This window comes from Malus sylvestris, chromosome 12, assembly GCF_916048215.2.
Source record: "Malus sylvestris chromosome 12, drMalSylv7.2, whole genome shotgun sequence".
Lineage (NCBI taxonomy): Eukaryota > Viridiplantae > Streptophyta > Magnoliopsida > Rosales > Rosaceae > Malus > Malus sylvestris.
The window spans coordinates 3796255-3811972 of NC_062271.1; the positions used below are offsets into that span (position 1 = coordinate 3796255).

At 37.3% G+C, this 15718-nt stretch overlaps 1 protein-coding gene and 1 long non-coding RNA gene across 2 annotated transcripts; both read right to left on the reverse strand.

The window, feature by feature from the left end:
- Positions 1-2469: 2469 nt before the first annotated feature.
- Positions 2470-3555, reverse strand: LOC126592751 (NDR1/HIN1-like protein 3). Its single transcript, XM_050258526.1, has one exon. It carries the CDS (start codon positions 3389-3391, stop codon positions 2705-2707), a length of 687 nt encoding a protein of 228 aa, XP_050114483.1. The 5' UTR covers positions 3392-3555; the 3' UTR covers positions 2470-2704.
- A 7659-nt stretch (positions 3556-11214) lies between these two features.
- On the reverse strand, positions 11215-14830 carry LOC126592755 (uncharacterized). The gene is made up of 3 exons (XR_007612770.1): positions 13852-14830; positions 12629-12694; positions 11215-12535 (listed from the first exon to the last, which is right to left on the reverse strand). It is a non-coding gene; the product is annotated as an uncharacterized LOC126592755 (long non-coding RNA).
- Positions 14831-15718: the final 888 nt, after the last annotated feature.

A 15718-nucleotide genomic window follows, 5' to 3' on the forward strand; every position in this document is an offset into this window, starting at 1 on the left:
AAAAGCTAGACGCCAAACTATGTTTACCAAGTTGTTTTTAATTAATATGAAAACATGAGCAGGCGATTATAGTTTATAAGTATGTTAAGTCAAATCTGCAGTCGGTAAGAGTTCGCAAAAGTGTTAGAAAGCTTATCTTTTTCGATACATACGATATTTTACATTAAATTAATCTACACTATAAAGATAAAGATTCAAATTTAAGTACATTAAATTAATCTAACTATAAAGATAAAGATTCTTTAATCTAAACTATAAAGATAAAGATTCGAATTTAAGTACATTAAATTAATCTAAACTATAAAGATAAAGATACGAATTTAAGTCCATAGCTTCCATAACTTGAATAGGCATTTCATTAGTTCCCGTAACTTCAATAGCCATCTCATTAGCTTCCATAACTTGAACATGAACATTAGCACAATCAAACATCCACACCAAAAAGAATAATAAAAAGCATCAACAAAACTTGAAAAGAAGAACAAAACTCAAATTATTCAAGAAAAATCTGTAACCAATTTGAATTAGAACTCAAAAACCATCCCAAATTTCTATTTTCTATCTCGTCCACTGCCTCTCGATTTTCAGTGAACTGTCTATGTGAGTAACATGCTTTTCCAAGGCGATAAACCTCTTCAAGGTCAGTTTTCTTTAGTGGGTTTCCAAGACAATCCCAATTATTACAGCGGCGTATATCGTTAATGAAGAGTTCCTTTTCAATTTATTTCAATTTGTCTTCTTAGCTGCTCTCATAGGCTGCCCACCTGCAAGGTCAACTCTTCCAGCCTCCATGTTTGCCCATTCTTCTCACAATTTCTATTTACTTTAACTAGAAAAACCCACATGATTACTAAAAAGGATAAACTTGGCTCCTTAGTTGTTAATGAAGAGTTCCTTTTCAATTAGAGGGTATTCGATTACTAAAAAGGATAACCCGAAACACAACTGCTTCTCTGTTCGTGGGAGATATTTGTGTCGCAAGGGAGAGGAGAGAACCAGAAAAAACCCCAATTGTTCAATCCAAATCCAAATTAATCATCTAAAATAGTGAATGAGGAGGAGACCCATACCTGAAATCTCTGAAATCTCAAAGGTTATTCGCGATGGCCTGTGATTTGGCTGGTATTGCGCTCTGTTCGTGGGAGATGATGTGCGCCTGTGTCGCACGGAAGAGGCGGGAACCAGAAAAGAAATAGGAAAAAGAAAGATTATATCAGCTATTTAATCTCAACCACCCATTTCATCCAATAGTTAAGAGAAGGCTCCCCATTTTTTTGAAAAAATGCAGATCCCTCCCCTTAAGCTCCCCCTATATATATATATATATATAATAAGCATGTATTACCTTAATGGATAAGCATTCACGAATTCTTCCCTCCTGTTCCATGAAACAACGGAAAGCTAGCCACCAAACTATGTTTACCAAGTTGTTTTTAATTAATATGAAAACATGAGAAGGCGATTATAGTTTATAAGTATGTTAAGTCAAATCTGCAGTCGGTAAGAGTTCGCAAAAGTTTTAGAAAGCTTATCTTTTTCGATACATATGATATTTTACATTAAATTAATCTAAACTAGAAAGTTAAAGATTCGAATTTAAGTACATAGAAGGAAATACACTGCTCTAGAAAGTTATAATTTTTTAACATTCAATCTTTGATTAAGTTATGACCGAATCAACTATTTGTTTTGTTTAAATTTACAAGTTCGTTCATTAATTAGATATTTTAGGCTTAAAAACGCAAGAAAGGCCCATGTGATAAATCTGATATGTAATTGTGGTTAGTTAGAATCAGGCAAAAAGGTTGATTTAATAAACACAGCAAGGAGCATCTGTTTTGGTACAAGCAGCAAGGAGTACTGCTATATTCGACTTCGACTTACAATGTGCTGTCTCCTCTTTCAGCAAAATTAGCCCATGTGACATAGAATAAGTGGCTGAAGAGACGAGACAGCCAACATGAGATCCCAATGCTCAAGAAAGTACTTCCCTATATATCCATTTTAGTGTGTTTCTGTTATCTCTCTGTTTGTGTAACTATTCACATTTAGAGAGTTTCTTTAAAAACATTGAAATCAGAATAAGTAAGTTTCTCCATCGTGATGGTAAGTATTGATAACTGTTGATTGAAGTAAACATTACATATTATATAACTCACCAATCAACGGTTCACAATTCTAATTAGATTGCATGTGTTCGCAATTCATTTATTTTTTTTAAGTTTTATTCCAAAGGACAATATTCAACCGTTAAGAATTAGAAATGACATGAGATTTTAGTGGCGGATTATCTTTTTTGAAAGAAATGAAACGTTGAACAAGTGTAACTAAAACATCAATTTGAAAACCATCACGGAAAGCAAAAGTCTAATTACCAAAAATAATCCATCAATATTTATTTATGAACATGAACGTTGAACAAGTGTAACTAAAACATCAATTTCAAAACCATCACGGAAAGCAAAAGTCTAACCACTAAAAATAATCCATCAATATTTATTTATGAACATGCGTAACCAAAGTAGGTATCAAAAGTAATCATATAATCATCTCCGTATATATGAGAGCTACCTAGTAACGTAATAATAATGCCAAAAACAAAAAAAACAAAAGAATAGTAGCAAAAATAAAAAAAAAAAAATCAAAAACTGAATGAACAACAAGATAAATGATCGATCGATCAATCGTAGGCTGTGAAGATTGATTAGAAGTAATCAACTTTGCACTTGGTAGTCTGGAAAGTGCCAACTGAATTTCCGTTCTGAGTCAAGGGAACCTTCAAGTCGCATTCAATCTTGGGCTTGAACTTGCCAGTCTTGATCAATCCGAGTTTGAACCGAATCCGAAGATAAATCTTCAAATCGATCTCGTAAATCCCAGTACTCTTCTGCTGATTGTACTCTGAAAGCGCCTTCGAGTCTACAAGCACTTGCTGGCCTTGGAACACGGGGTTCAACACGTTCGTTTTCTTATGCCCTTGGTAAAAGGGCGTCAAGGTAACCGTGCTGAACCTTTGATCCTCGTAAAAGGCCCGGGTCTCGATGCGATCGTAGTAAATACCGATCTTCTTGTTAGGGTTTCGGATGGTGAGGTTGAGGGCGAGGTCGTAGTGGAGGGTGTTATCGTTGGAGAAGTTGAACTGCGTGAGGGTGGCGTCCGTGACGTGGAACTTGACACGGTTAGGGCGGACGATGAGCCAAAAGATGAAAAACGCCAAGCCCAGGATGACAACGGCGGTCATGATGAGCTTGAAAACAAGGCCGAAGATGCAGCTGCAGCAGCAGCCGAGGCATCCGCTGCCGCCGCGGCCAGGGCGGTGGTAGGACTGGGATTTGGGAGGGATTGAGGGGCCGTAGTAGGCCCCGTTCAAATGGGCTTGTTTCTCTGACATGGCGGAGGACGTCGGAGGAACAGCAAACAATTTGTAGGGAATAGAAAGTAGTGAAATGGGTGTAGCTGAGAAGAATGAGAGATGAGACGGTGAAGTGTGGTGTGGGTATATATATAAGGGAGGAATGCGGCGAGGCCGCGTGGGGAGGTGGCAACACAACGCGGTTGCTTTAGAAGGTAGAAGTGGTACGCTTTGTGTGTGCGGGAATTCTTTGTTTAAGAGACTATCAGCGTGTGGAGGGATGGTGGTTTGTTAGCAGTAGGAATTGAGGTGGTTCGACCTAGCTTCCGTTGCCATTGCTTGACTTGACTTTTGCTGTTATCTGCTTCTACCCAACTTCAATTTGATAATGATTATCAGGGCCCAAGGGGCCAAGGAATATTTATCAATGAAACCTCTAGCTAAATACCTTTTTTTAGTTTACCAACAAGCCGAAGTTTTGACACCATTGCTTTCTCCGAACTTGAATTTTAACTTTTAACATTTGATCAGTATGTGCAATGACAAACGTTTGAGTGTTTGAGTTATAAAATCAATTACTATAAACACAAAGAGTTCGATATCTAATTATGACCGATCTATCAAAAAAAAAAAATATATATATATATATAATGAATAAATAAAATATCACTTTTTTGACCACTTCTTACTGGTGCCTTGTTACGAATTCATTCATTATTGTTTAATCAATGATATTTTCCATTGAAGATTGGATTTTTATTATAATAGAAAAGTATGATATTTTCATTTATTGAATAAAGGCCCTTATATAGACATATTTATAGACTATTCAAACTAGGTTTAAAAATATTGCAATACAATATAATTAATTGCAAAACAATAAAAATATTTTAAACACTTTGTTGACAGTCGAGCTCACTAAAACTGCAAGATTACAAGGATTAATATATCGACTAAATATCATGTTACACTAAGAATATGTGAAAAAATTAAACTCTCAAATCGCATTGAAATAGAGAGTACCATGTCCATAGATCTAACCATTCTACAACTTGTCTCTCTATATAATCTTTTGGTATATAATATATTAATTAATTGCATTTTGTAACCGAAAAAATAAGTAATAAGTGGAACTTGTATAGAAAATCTTTGAACTTCTGCTTAAGTTGTTGGGTAGATAAAACTCATGCTTGACGTTTTTGTTTCTGTTTGGTCACTTAAATGCTAAAATGAATATTTTTTTTTTATACCAAGAAAACAATATTAATCGTTTTGCCCATTTAATATATCTGTGAGAATGTGAAGATAAAGTCCCACATCGGTGAAAGACTAGCCCATGCAAAAGCTTATAAGGAGTTGAGCAATATAGAGCTAAACTTTCTTCATGCTATCAAAGCAGGTCGGCCCACGTGTAAAGCCCAACGGCCACACATGTTCCACGACATTCAATGGGCCGAATGACCACCCATGCTCCACATCATCCAATTTGTGTTGTTCACGTGTTAAGCTTGAAAATCCGCCACACGTGAAGGAGCATGTGAGAATGTGATGGCAAAGTTGCACATCGGTGAGGGACAAGACCACGCAAGAGCTTATAAGGAGTTGTGCTACTCCTCATATTACCTATTAATTTTATGGGTAAATATCAGTTTACTACTCTTATGTTTCGTGGTTTTCAACATTTAGTACATCAAGTTTTTTTCGTCCCAGAGTCATACCTAAAGTGTAATTTTTTGAACAGTCTCATACATCTGTTAGTCAAACTGTTAAGTCTTCTGTTAACTGATGACGTGGCGCACCACGTGGACAATGATTGTGCGCCACGTGTCATTAAAAAAATATTAAAATAATTATATATAAAAAAAAAAAACAGAACCCCCTTCGTCTTCCCCATCTCTCCACCCCTCCACCCCTCACCCACCGACACCCTTCCTCTTCCTTGATACCCACCCCTACCACCAAGCCTTTTCTCCTTCCCCAAAAACCAGCCCTTCCCTTCCCCCAAAATTCCCTCCCTCCATTCTTTTCTCTGCAAATCAAAACAACAAAACAGCCCTCACGCAAACTCTCTGCAAATTCACAAATTCTAATTTCAAACTTAATTCAAAAAATGAAGTGCAAATTTATTCGTGTGCTACAGAACCTCGAAATGACGCGGTTCCTGGAGGCGAAGAAGAAGCTCCGGTCAGTGCTTTCTCGCCTGAGGTGACCTCAGATCTCGCCAATTTACTCAACCTGTTTTGTGGCTTTGTCCATTAGTGGGTCTCTATCTCTCCTTCTCCCTCTCTCTTTGGATATATTCTCTCTCACACTAGCGCTGTAAAACGCAGCAGCAAAGGGCTCGAAAATATCTTTGAGACAGTTTTGAAATTTCTTCTAAAAACCTAGAAGACTTTGGGGGCAGTTGGAGAAAATTTGGAAAGTGGGTGTGTACCCGCTCAACATTTTAATTTGGGGCGTGCTATCCACACACCCCATTTTACTTCTTACACACCCCTTGATAATTTTGTCCATTGATCTTTTTCAATTCATCCAATTCGACGGTTGAAAATTAAAAAGGTATGTGAGAAGTAAAATGGGATGTGTGGATATCACACCCCTTTAATCTAATTGCTTGGAAAGTGGGGGAATATTTTGCTGGGAAGAGCGTGGGTTTTGACTAAACGCTTGAGGAAAGGTTCAATCTTTCTCCTTTTTTGTCTATATTAAGTATACTTTGTTCTGCATTTTGCTTTATAACTTGCAGTATTTTGTTGTAACTGTTAGTTTGTGATTGAATTTGGAAGAAAGCTTCAATCTTTCTCCTTATTTTCTCTACATTTCTGCTGTCATTTTTTTTTTTGGATTAAAACTGTAGGATTTTGATTTGCTTTTATGTTTGTATCAAAACCTAGAACCCAGATTCAAAAGGGTTATCTGGGTTGGATTCGTTTGTGTTGTCCGATCCATATCCAGATCCTTTGTTTGTAGGCCTGATTGTATTTGGATCAGAATTCATTAGGATTGTACAACAATGGAGGGTGAGAAAAAGTAGATTACTGTCGAGTAGGGAAGAGGGAGGGAGGGAATTTTGGGGGAAGGGAAGGGGCTGGGTTTTTGGGGGAGGAGAAAGGCTTGGTGGTAGGGGTGGGTATCAGGGAAGAGGAAGGGTGTCGGTGGGTGAGGGGTGGAGAAGATGGAGGAGATGGAGGGGTGGAGAGGTGGGGAAGACGAAGGAGATTCCGGGTTTTTTTTTTAATTAATTATTTTAGTATTTTTAATGACACGTGACGTCCAGTTATTGTCTACATGGGCACCACGTCATCAATTAACGGGAGATTTAATAGCCAGACTAATGGATGTATGAGACTGTTCCAAAATTAACACTTTAGGTATGATTCTGGGATGAAAAAAACTTCATATACCAAATGTTAAAAACCACGAAACTTGAGAGTAGTAAACTGAGATTTACCCTAATTTTATTGTGGAACCTTAACTTTTTCCCTTTTAAACAAAGAGAGCAAAGCAAATGGTTTTTTCACAGCAGCTTGTTTTAGAAAATGATCAAGTTTAGTGGACCAACCCGCAAATTACAGTAACCATGTAAGAATTTTTATTAAGCTAATTAGATAAACGAAGCATAAAGAAAAAGAAACAGTATAAACACTGATACACTCAATTCAAATGAAAGATAAAAGTGCTCAAACGGAGATATGTGGCGGCTGCCTTGAAAACAACATAAAAAGAACCAATTTTTTTTAAGAAGTTTTAATGAAACATTTCTAGTATACGGTTAACTTTTAACTTTAAAGACATTTTTATTTTAAAAAGTCGCTCTTAGTATTATTCACTTACAACACATTTTTGTCATTTTGGTTAAAACTCAAAGTTTTTAAGTTTTTTTTATTAGTTTTTTTATTTTTTTATTTTTTTATTTTATTTTAATTATTTTAATTTTTTTAAGCCATGTGAGAATTAGGTCACATGTGAGCTAAATTTTATATTAATTTTGGAGCTGGAAAGACTCACAAGACATTTTAGTCTCCTGTTAATCATTATCGTATGATTTACTAGCATCATAAATTAAATTCAGGACGTGTCGTTTAGAATATTAGCTTGGAATTTTATTTTCTGACATTTGGTAATGTGAATTTAGGTGGAGACGCATGTATGAAGCACAAACTAGACACAAAGTCTATCTCCATTCTCCACGGGTGTTGAATTTTATGGCAGAATACTATAGAATTGACAATTAAGTAAATTATGCATTGCCAAGTCCATCTTCACTTTTCGAAGATAACTTGTTCACAGGTATTTGCGGCCAAGTCCGACCAATTGAAATCATGACATGTGGCGTGTATCGATCCATGCCTTTCTTTCTTTCTTTTCTTTCACAAGATTATTAGAACGGTGCATTTGACCTAATTTTCAGACCGATTAGCTCAGTATTAGGGAATTCCAACTCTAGTTCGACTATTTTCTTCTAGTTCGGTTTCGAAAAAATTTGGAATTTCAACGTCCGTTACGATTCATGAACTTGGTATATATTTTCCAAAAAAATAAAACTAAAAAGTAGTCAATGTTGCATCAAAAGTGGTTTACAAGGCAGAATCACATCAAGTTCAAATAAAAACAAGAAACTCAAAATGGCAAAACTTTCACACTGGACCAAATCCACACAAACAAAATTCAAAACGAACAAAAGGTCCTTATCTGACAACCATGTCCACAAACAACTGAATAAAGATAGAAGGAATATCCTTCAGAAATTGGGTGGCTAAGATTTTAACAAAATGAGAAAAATTACAAGGAGAATTTTAAGAGCAAATTGAATTGGAGAACATAAAAAAAAAGGTGATTGCATACTCAAATCTGAGCATGCTTAACTTTTGGACTTTCTAATTTAGATTGTGTAAAACAGAAAACAACTCTTATATGAATCCATCAGAATTTGTTAACGCGAGCCCAACACATGTGGGCAGTGGCGGATCCACAGTGGGGTCGTCGGGGTCGCACGACCCCTTGGAAACCATGGAAACAACCTTGAAGCTCCCATATGCGACCTCTTGGAGCTGGGGTCGTCGGGGTCGGAGGCACGCCAACTGTTCGACAAAAGCCCTGAACGAAAACTGGGCAGGAAGAGGAAGAAGAAGCAGCCCACTCAAATGAGCTTGGTTGTGTGCTTGGTTGCATGCCTGTTTTTGTCAAGTGAATGATATTTATACATGCTACTTTTTATAACTCTATCCAGTTTAATTGGTCTTTCTGATAAAGAAATGATAGGGGTTGGAGGAGTGCTATATGAGAACGAGAACATTAAGAAGATACGGAAATTAATTTGAAACATCAAGCTGTCAGGGAAAACAAAAATTTGGATACGCCAGTAACAAGACAATAAAAGAGGAAGTTTAAGTGAAACTTACTTGCATGAATCCACATAAACGAATTATGATGTGATTTATGCCAGAATCTTGGGTCAGTCCCTATACTTTATTATTGTTCCATGCACAGATTAATTTGACACTGCACCAAACGCCCGACTAATGGAGTTAGTACTATCCGACGACTATTTATCTTATCCGACTGAAATAGTCAATACAGTCCGAAGTACCAAACGAGGCTAAAAAAAAATTTCGCGCTGCGCGCGCTATGACCCCATAAACATTTTTTCCTGGATCCGCCACTGCATGTGGGCTTACTTGACTTTTGTAATTAGGGTTCCTACAATCTTGTAGTTTGTTTACTCGAAAAGGAAATCAATTAAAGGAAGAAATCCTGAACAACCAATACTATTACAATCAAACATAAAAGCAGTAAAAACTCGTAATGGAAGGGTCCTATCTCAAATATCCATATTGGAGAGAGATAAACCCACATTATTTATAGCGTCAACCACGAAGTTTGCTTCAGGATATATGTGCTTCCAAGTCACACAATGAAAGGAGGAAGGTAACCAACGGATGTCATCAACCGTGTCTTGAATTCTCCAAGGAACACCACACCTGCACTCCATAGCATCAATAATGAACTTAGAATCTCCTTCCATGGAAATTCTTGAGAAACCCTTTTGTTTTGGAAACTTGAGTGCATCTCTTAAAGCAAGCACTTCAAATACCGTTATATTATATTCATCCCACGATCTAGCTTCAGTCACCGTTGTAGTCTCTTATTCTCTTATAATTAGCTCCAGCCACCTCCCTATAAATGCCTCATCTCCACCAATTTTTGGTACGCTTTTGCTACGTACTTAAGCCCTAAAATCTCTATCTTTTCAAAGAAATTGACTTAGGCATTAGAGATCCATTGGCCAAACACCCCCTACCTTGTGGGTGCATGAGGCTTTGGCCTTGATCAAATGTGTTTATTTGTTTTGTAGGTACAATTTCATCAAGATTGAATACGGTAGAAATTTGTTACCACATAATTGACTCCACGAGCGGTACACTCGAGAGTGGTCCCGCATGAGACGATGTGTTGAATAAAAAGTCTCACATAAGACATTTTACAAAATAGATCACAACTTATATCAATAGTTCCACTTAAGCGTATCAAGTCCTTTTGCATAAAAATTTCACTTATTGATTGCATGAGTGATTAAGTGGGGACAATACTGATGCGATTAATGGTATACTAACTTTCATTAATACCAGTCTCTCTGAAACTTTAAACACAATTTTCCTTCAATAAGTTAATTAATTTTATATGTAGTTTATATATGTTAATTTATACTAACTTTCATAAATGCCAGTCTAATTTATGCAAACTTTCCTGATACCGAAGACGTTGTGTGATGAGTTGAGTCAAATGGTGGCACAATTTTGGCGGGGGAGAAATCAAGGGCTACAGAAAATATATTGGGTTAGTTGGAGGAAAATGTGCAAAACCTTAAAGTGAAGGAGGTTTGGGGTTCAAGGATTTGTATACGTTCAACTTGCCATTGTTGGCAAAGCAGGGATGGCGCATACTACAACATCCCGAGTCCCCCAGTTGCTCAGATTTTCAGGGCTCGGTACTTTTCTCAGGTTGGCTTTACGCATGCTCCAGTAAAGCCGAATGCTTCCTATATTTGGAGGAGTATTGCTGAAGCACGTGTAATTCAGTCGGGTGCGAGGTGGCGTGTGGGTGATGGGAGGAGTATCAATGTTTGGGGAGATAATTGGCTGCCAAGACAAATTTTTTTTCTAGGTTATCAGCCCAATTCCAGCTGGTATGGATGCTCCCTTTAAGGTCAGTAACCTAATTTTGGAAGATGGAACTTTGTGGAATGAGGAGCTAATCACTGCCCTATTTTGGGAGGAGTTGGCAAGGTTGGTTAGGAGCATACCATTGAGTTTGTTGAAACCACCGGATATAATTATGTGGAATGCAGAACCAAGCGGGAAGTTCACTACGAAAAGTGCGTACCATATTGCTCGTACGAATGGAGTGGGAAATGGTAATAGTCCTGGAGCGTCTGAAATTGGCAGCGACATCAAATTGTTATGGAAAGCTCTTTGGAGGGCGTGTGTTCCTGGGAAGGTGAAGCTTTGTGTCTGGCGAAGTTGTTCGAAGGCTTTACCAAACGAGGGCAAGTTTACAACAACAGAAGATTCTCACCGACGCTTCTTGTGCTTTTTGTAATGGCGGCATAGAAACAATAGAACATATGCTTTGAGGGATTGTCCAAGATAGGCAAATTAATATTTGGTTTTCTAGTCCATTGGATTTTCGAGTGCATGAAGAAAGAAATTTGGGATGGGTGGATTGGTTAGTGCGTCTGACCTCATCACTGGCAAGGGAGAGTTTTAATCTTCTTTTAGTTATGATTAGCAATAGTGCCCGCGCCTTGTTGTGGGTGTTGGAACTATTAGATGTAAAAATGCATAAAAAAAAACATGAGAATGTGGTGTAAAATGATATGTAAGCCAGTTTTGTACTGAGAAGGCAGGCACACATCTTAATCAAAGTGAAAAATGATGTCTAAGGATTAGATCTAGTATATTTCAGCTAATGATACAACTGCCTCTGAATTCCATGTTGCAAACTTGCCTATTGAAAAGCCTCTGAATTTATAGCCTAAATCAGCATCGCACCATTAACTCACATTATTAAATCGGAATAAAAACACTGAAAAACATATGAACTCATGCCCAACTTTGATATCTGAACAAAACAAAGCCTTCAGATCAAAGCAAAAAACTGAAGATGGTTACCTGAATTCAATAAAAACTGAAATATGATTACTCTTAAGCATGCTTTTTTTCAGGAATCAGTAAAACTTGAAAATATCCCAAACAGACTCTTATACCTCATGTATCCAATAGAGCTTGAATTTCTAAAGGAAAAACTTGAAATCATATACATAAGAGTTGTGTTCCCTCTGCCAAATAAAAGTGAGAAAGACAAAGTTTTCCAAAATTCTAATAACTTTACATATTATCAATTTCGCAACAAAACACATTGGTTCCAGCATTAACAACATAAAAAGTTTCAAAATTGCAATCTAAACTAATGTTTTCTTTCTTCCTCTCCACGTTCGTAAAACATGAAGACAAAGCTTTCCAAAATTCCAACGAATCCTCTCATTTCTTCGCAAAAATTATAAGAAGAGCGTCACAGGTGCCAGCAGATCTCAAATTTATTAACCGAGCAACCAAAATGAAAAATACTGTTTTAGCCGGGAAAGGCCCAACAGAAAAAAGCCAAACCATAAAAAACATACCGAAAAAATTTTTCAGCCCCCTGCTGCACCAACAAACCGTGTATCTACAATTTGATAGCGTTTCTACCAGACATATACCAAATAGCATTAATGATTATTAAACTTGACCCTACACTACATATGAAAATTTACTCATTGCTCTCACAAATCACTCTCACAAATCCAAAATAACGTAGATATCACTCTTCAAATTTTATCACGACTGCCTCAAATCTTATGAATCAAGCATAACCATCACAGCAAGTCAAATGAAAAAAAGCAGCTGTGGATTTAAATAAAATTGCTAGCACAAAAATCAGCAAGAAAATATGCATTACCAATTAACAACCCATACATGCACAAAAAAGGTCCCAAATCACCAAAACAAAACCAAAATAAAATAAAATTCAGCCGCAAAGGAAACAAAGGAAAAAACAAATAATACAATTATATACTTTTAGCACAGAGAGTGCCAATAATGAGAATCGAAAATCCAAAAATCTGAAAGGGACGGTTTCCCGAATCTGAAAAACAAAATGCATCAGACGCGTACAATAACATTCCAACAAAAAACAAAAGATCGAAACCATATAAGCTGATAAACATGCAAAACTCACCTGGAAATGCCGGATTAGATCGGTCTCAACCAAATTCGAAGCGAACCCACGATGGGCACAAAATTTCTGAAATCAAAGAGCAACACCCATGAGATATTAACAAAAAACGTCCAAAGGACTTCTTTACCCAACTCACTTTGCAGCGCACACATTCTGAGTTTCTTTCAAATCAAACCTAAAGTAGCCAAAACCCAAAAAGAGCATGAAACAGAGTTTACTATCTCTGGCTGCAATTTAATCCATGCGGTCCAACAAAAAATCACATAAGCAAACGACATGAAAACACCAAACTAATTATAGAAATTTAATTAGTACAAAAAACCCAGGGACAATGTCAATTCATAAATGACATGTACTCACAGATAAATAAGATCTTGGTATTTGTGAACTAAGGATAAGCTGATTTAGAATCACGATTCATAATATTAGTCTTCAGACATGTAAGCGACCAACAATCTGTCAGAGCAATACCATTTTGTTTTTCCACTAATCCACATGAGATGAAAGCCAAACATGTCAAAAAAATTTGTGCCTTTCAACACAGTCAACACATGGATTAGTCCATTGACATTTAGCTTAATGAACCATTGTTCTTTACCACATGGCTGCAATTTTTATATACAAACATTAGTCTTTTAACACAAATTTTCAAGATTGTCTGTGTGTTCACCAAAAACACAAAGGCTTCCAAAATTCCAACGACCCTTTTAATTTCTTCTCAAAAATTCAAAATCCATTTTAATCCAAACGGGAAAAAAGCAAAACCATAAAAAAGCACACGCAAATAATTTTAAAACAACTGCACTCACACAGTTTATATCACCAAGAACATATAAAAAAAAAATTTAAATCACAATCTAAACTAATGTTTCCTCTCCTCCTCTCCGTGTTTGTAACCCCCTGCAACATAAAACCCAGAAAAACAAACCTTCACACAACCTCAACAACTCCTCTCATCAAAAACTACGAATCCATTTAAATCCAATAATTACCAATCCATGTCCGAATAGGAAAAAATGCAGAAGCGCAAAAAAATACCCAAAAAATTACAGCAACGTTGCAAATACCAGCAAATCAGAGATTTGCCAACTGAAGAACAAAAACGTAAAATTCTCCTTTAACAGGGAAAACCCAAGAGAGCACCACAATTGACAATAAAGGAAAACGATTAAGGTTTCATCAAAACAAAAGAAAAACCAAAAGAAAATGATTATAAAATATACCTTAGTTGGATCACACTTGTTCCACAGCGGGCAACAAAGACGCCACCCTTGAAAAGAGGTGTAAATCGGCCAAAAACCCAGCCACAACCCAGAAATCCTAAACGGAAAAAAGGGGAAACAACAGGAATTCTTTACCCCAATTAGAGATGTCGAAACCCTCGGAACGCAAAAAATCCCAAATCTAAATAGACGCACAACGGCCCGGCAACCACAAAATCCCTTAAACCACGAAAATCAGCAACCCTTTCCGCGAAAGAAAGCACATACATCACAGGGAAACAAAGGATTGGAAGAAAGAACGGCCAAACGAAAAGAGCAAAAGCCGAAATCAGGAAAAGCAACGAAGGAACAAACGGAATAAGATGAGCGACGCGTGGAAAACAGGGACACAAACGGAAAGAAAACAGAGAAGCGAGGGCAGTTCCGTCCGGACACTGGTGATCTACAGTGCCGGGGAAACTCACGTTTAGTGTATATGATGATTTGGAGTATTTGGAAGGGGAGGAATGACTTTTATCTGGCACGGTCTTGCGGAGAACCCTCAGAATATTCACTGCAAAAATATTTCATGGCTGCAAGAATTTAAAAGTTGGCATGGGAAGGAAAACTCGGGCAGAAAATCTGCGGGTATGGTGAAGTGGAAGACACCAGCGCAAGGATGGATGAAGTGCAACTTTGATGGAGCTTGGGACGAGCAGCGTGAAGTATAGGAGGAGTTGGTGTGGTGCTGCGGGATGATACAGGTCAGTTTGTGGCTGCGGTGGTGAAGAAGATTGATGGAATTTCACCACGGAGTTGGAAGCTGCTCGCGCTGGGGTTATGTTGGCACGGGAAGTCAATGCCGCAGCAGTGGAACTCGAAGGGGGATGCCACGGTGGTCCTCTCGGCTCTTAACAATCTCGATGCAGAGGATACATCTTCGATGGGAAAGATTGAGACTTACTTATTCGTGGATAGCTCTTTAAAGAAAAGGTTCTAGTTCGATCCACTAGCACACAAAGAATAACATAGATAGAGGAGAGGTGTACCAGATTATGACACTTCCCGGTTTGTCATGATTATGTCGGAGTTTCTTTCAGGATAAGATGAAGAAAATAGGGGCGGGCTTGCCATCAAACTGGTCTCCCGAAGAGTTTACTCGGATGGTGATTGGGGAAGAGGAGGAATAACTTGACTTTCTTGTGAATCTTTATCAGCAAAAGTGGGTTGGTTATTCTATTTGCATTCTCTGATAGAAAGCATCCCCGAGCACTTACCATTCACAACGACGCTTTCTTAGAGCATGGTTGGGACTTTCCAGTAATCAAGGAAGATTGTGGTTTGAAGAATCCCTGATATTATTATAGATCTCATTATGGAGGATAATTTATCTTTGTAATTTAGGTACGGGACGCTCTTTTTTTCTTCGACCGGATTAAAATCCTGAACAATGTTTTTATTGAGGCCTAGTAATTTGCACCATATCCTGCATGTACGGTAGAAACTCCAATTTTTTAAAATGAATATCGTTATTTGAACTAAAAAAAATGATATTATTATCTCTACTTATGAGTAAGAAGTTTGACTTTTATGAATGAAGAATCCAAATCTCCCATCCCAAATATTGTTGTAAAAAAGAGAAAAATTCCTCGTCTTTGAAGCTGCAATTGGGTCCTAATACGTTTATTGGGCCCGAAACCACCCAACTAGAAACGTACAGATCAAACAACTCAGCAAGCTGGTGTAGCCTAAATGTTTTTCATAGCAAACCAACCCTAAGATCTTTTGGAGATGATTGAAATAAAATGTGATTTTTGGTTGCCTTAGTCTTTTCTTACGTAATTAATGAGATTTAATTGCCACTAATTCTGTTTCTGTTGGCATGTCA

Excerpts from the sequence above, each read along its gene's own strand:
- LOC126592751 (XM_050258526.1), bottom strand. The coding sequence starts at position 3,391 with ATGTCAGAGAAACAAGCCCATTTGAACGGGGCCTACTACGGCCCCTCA.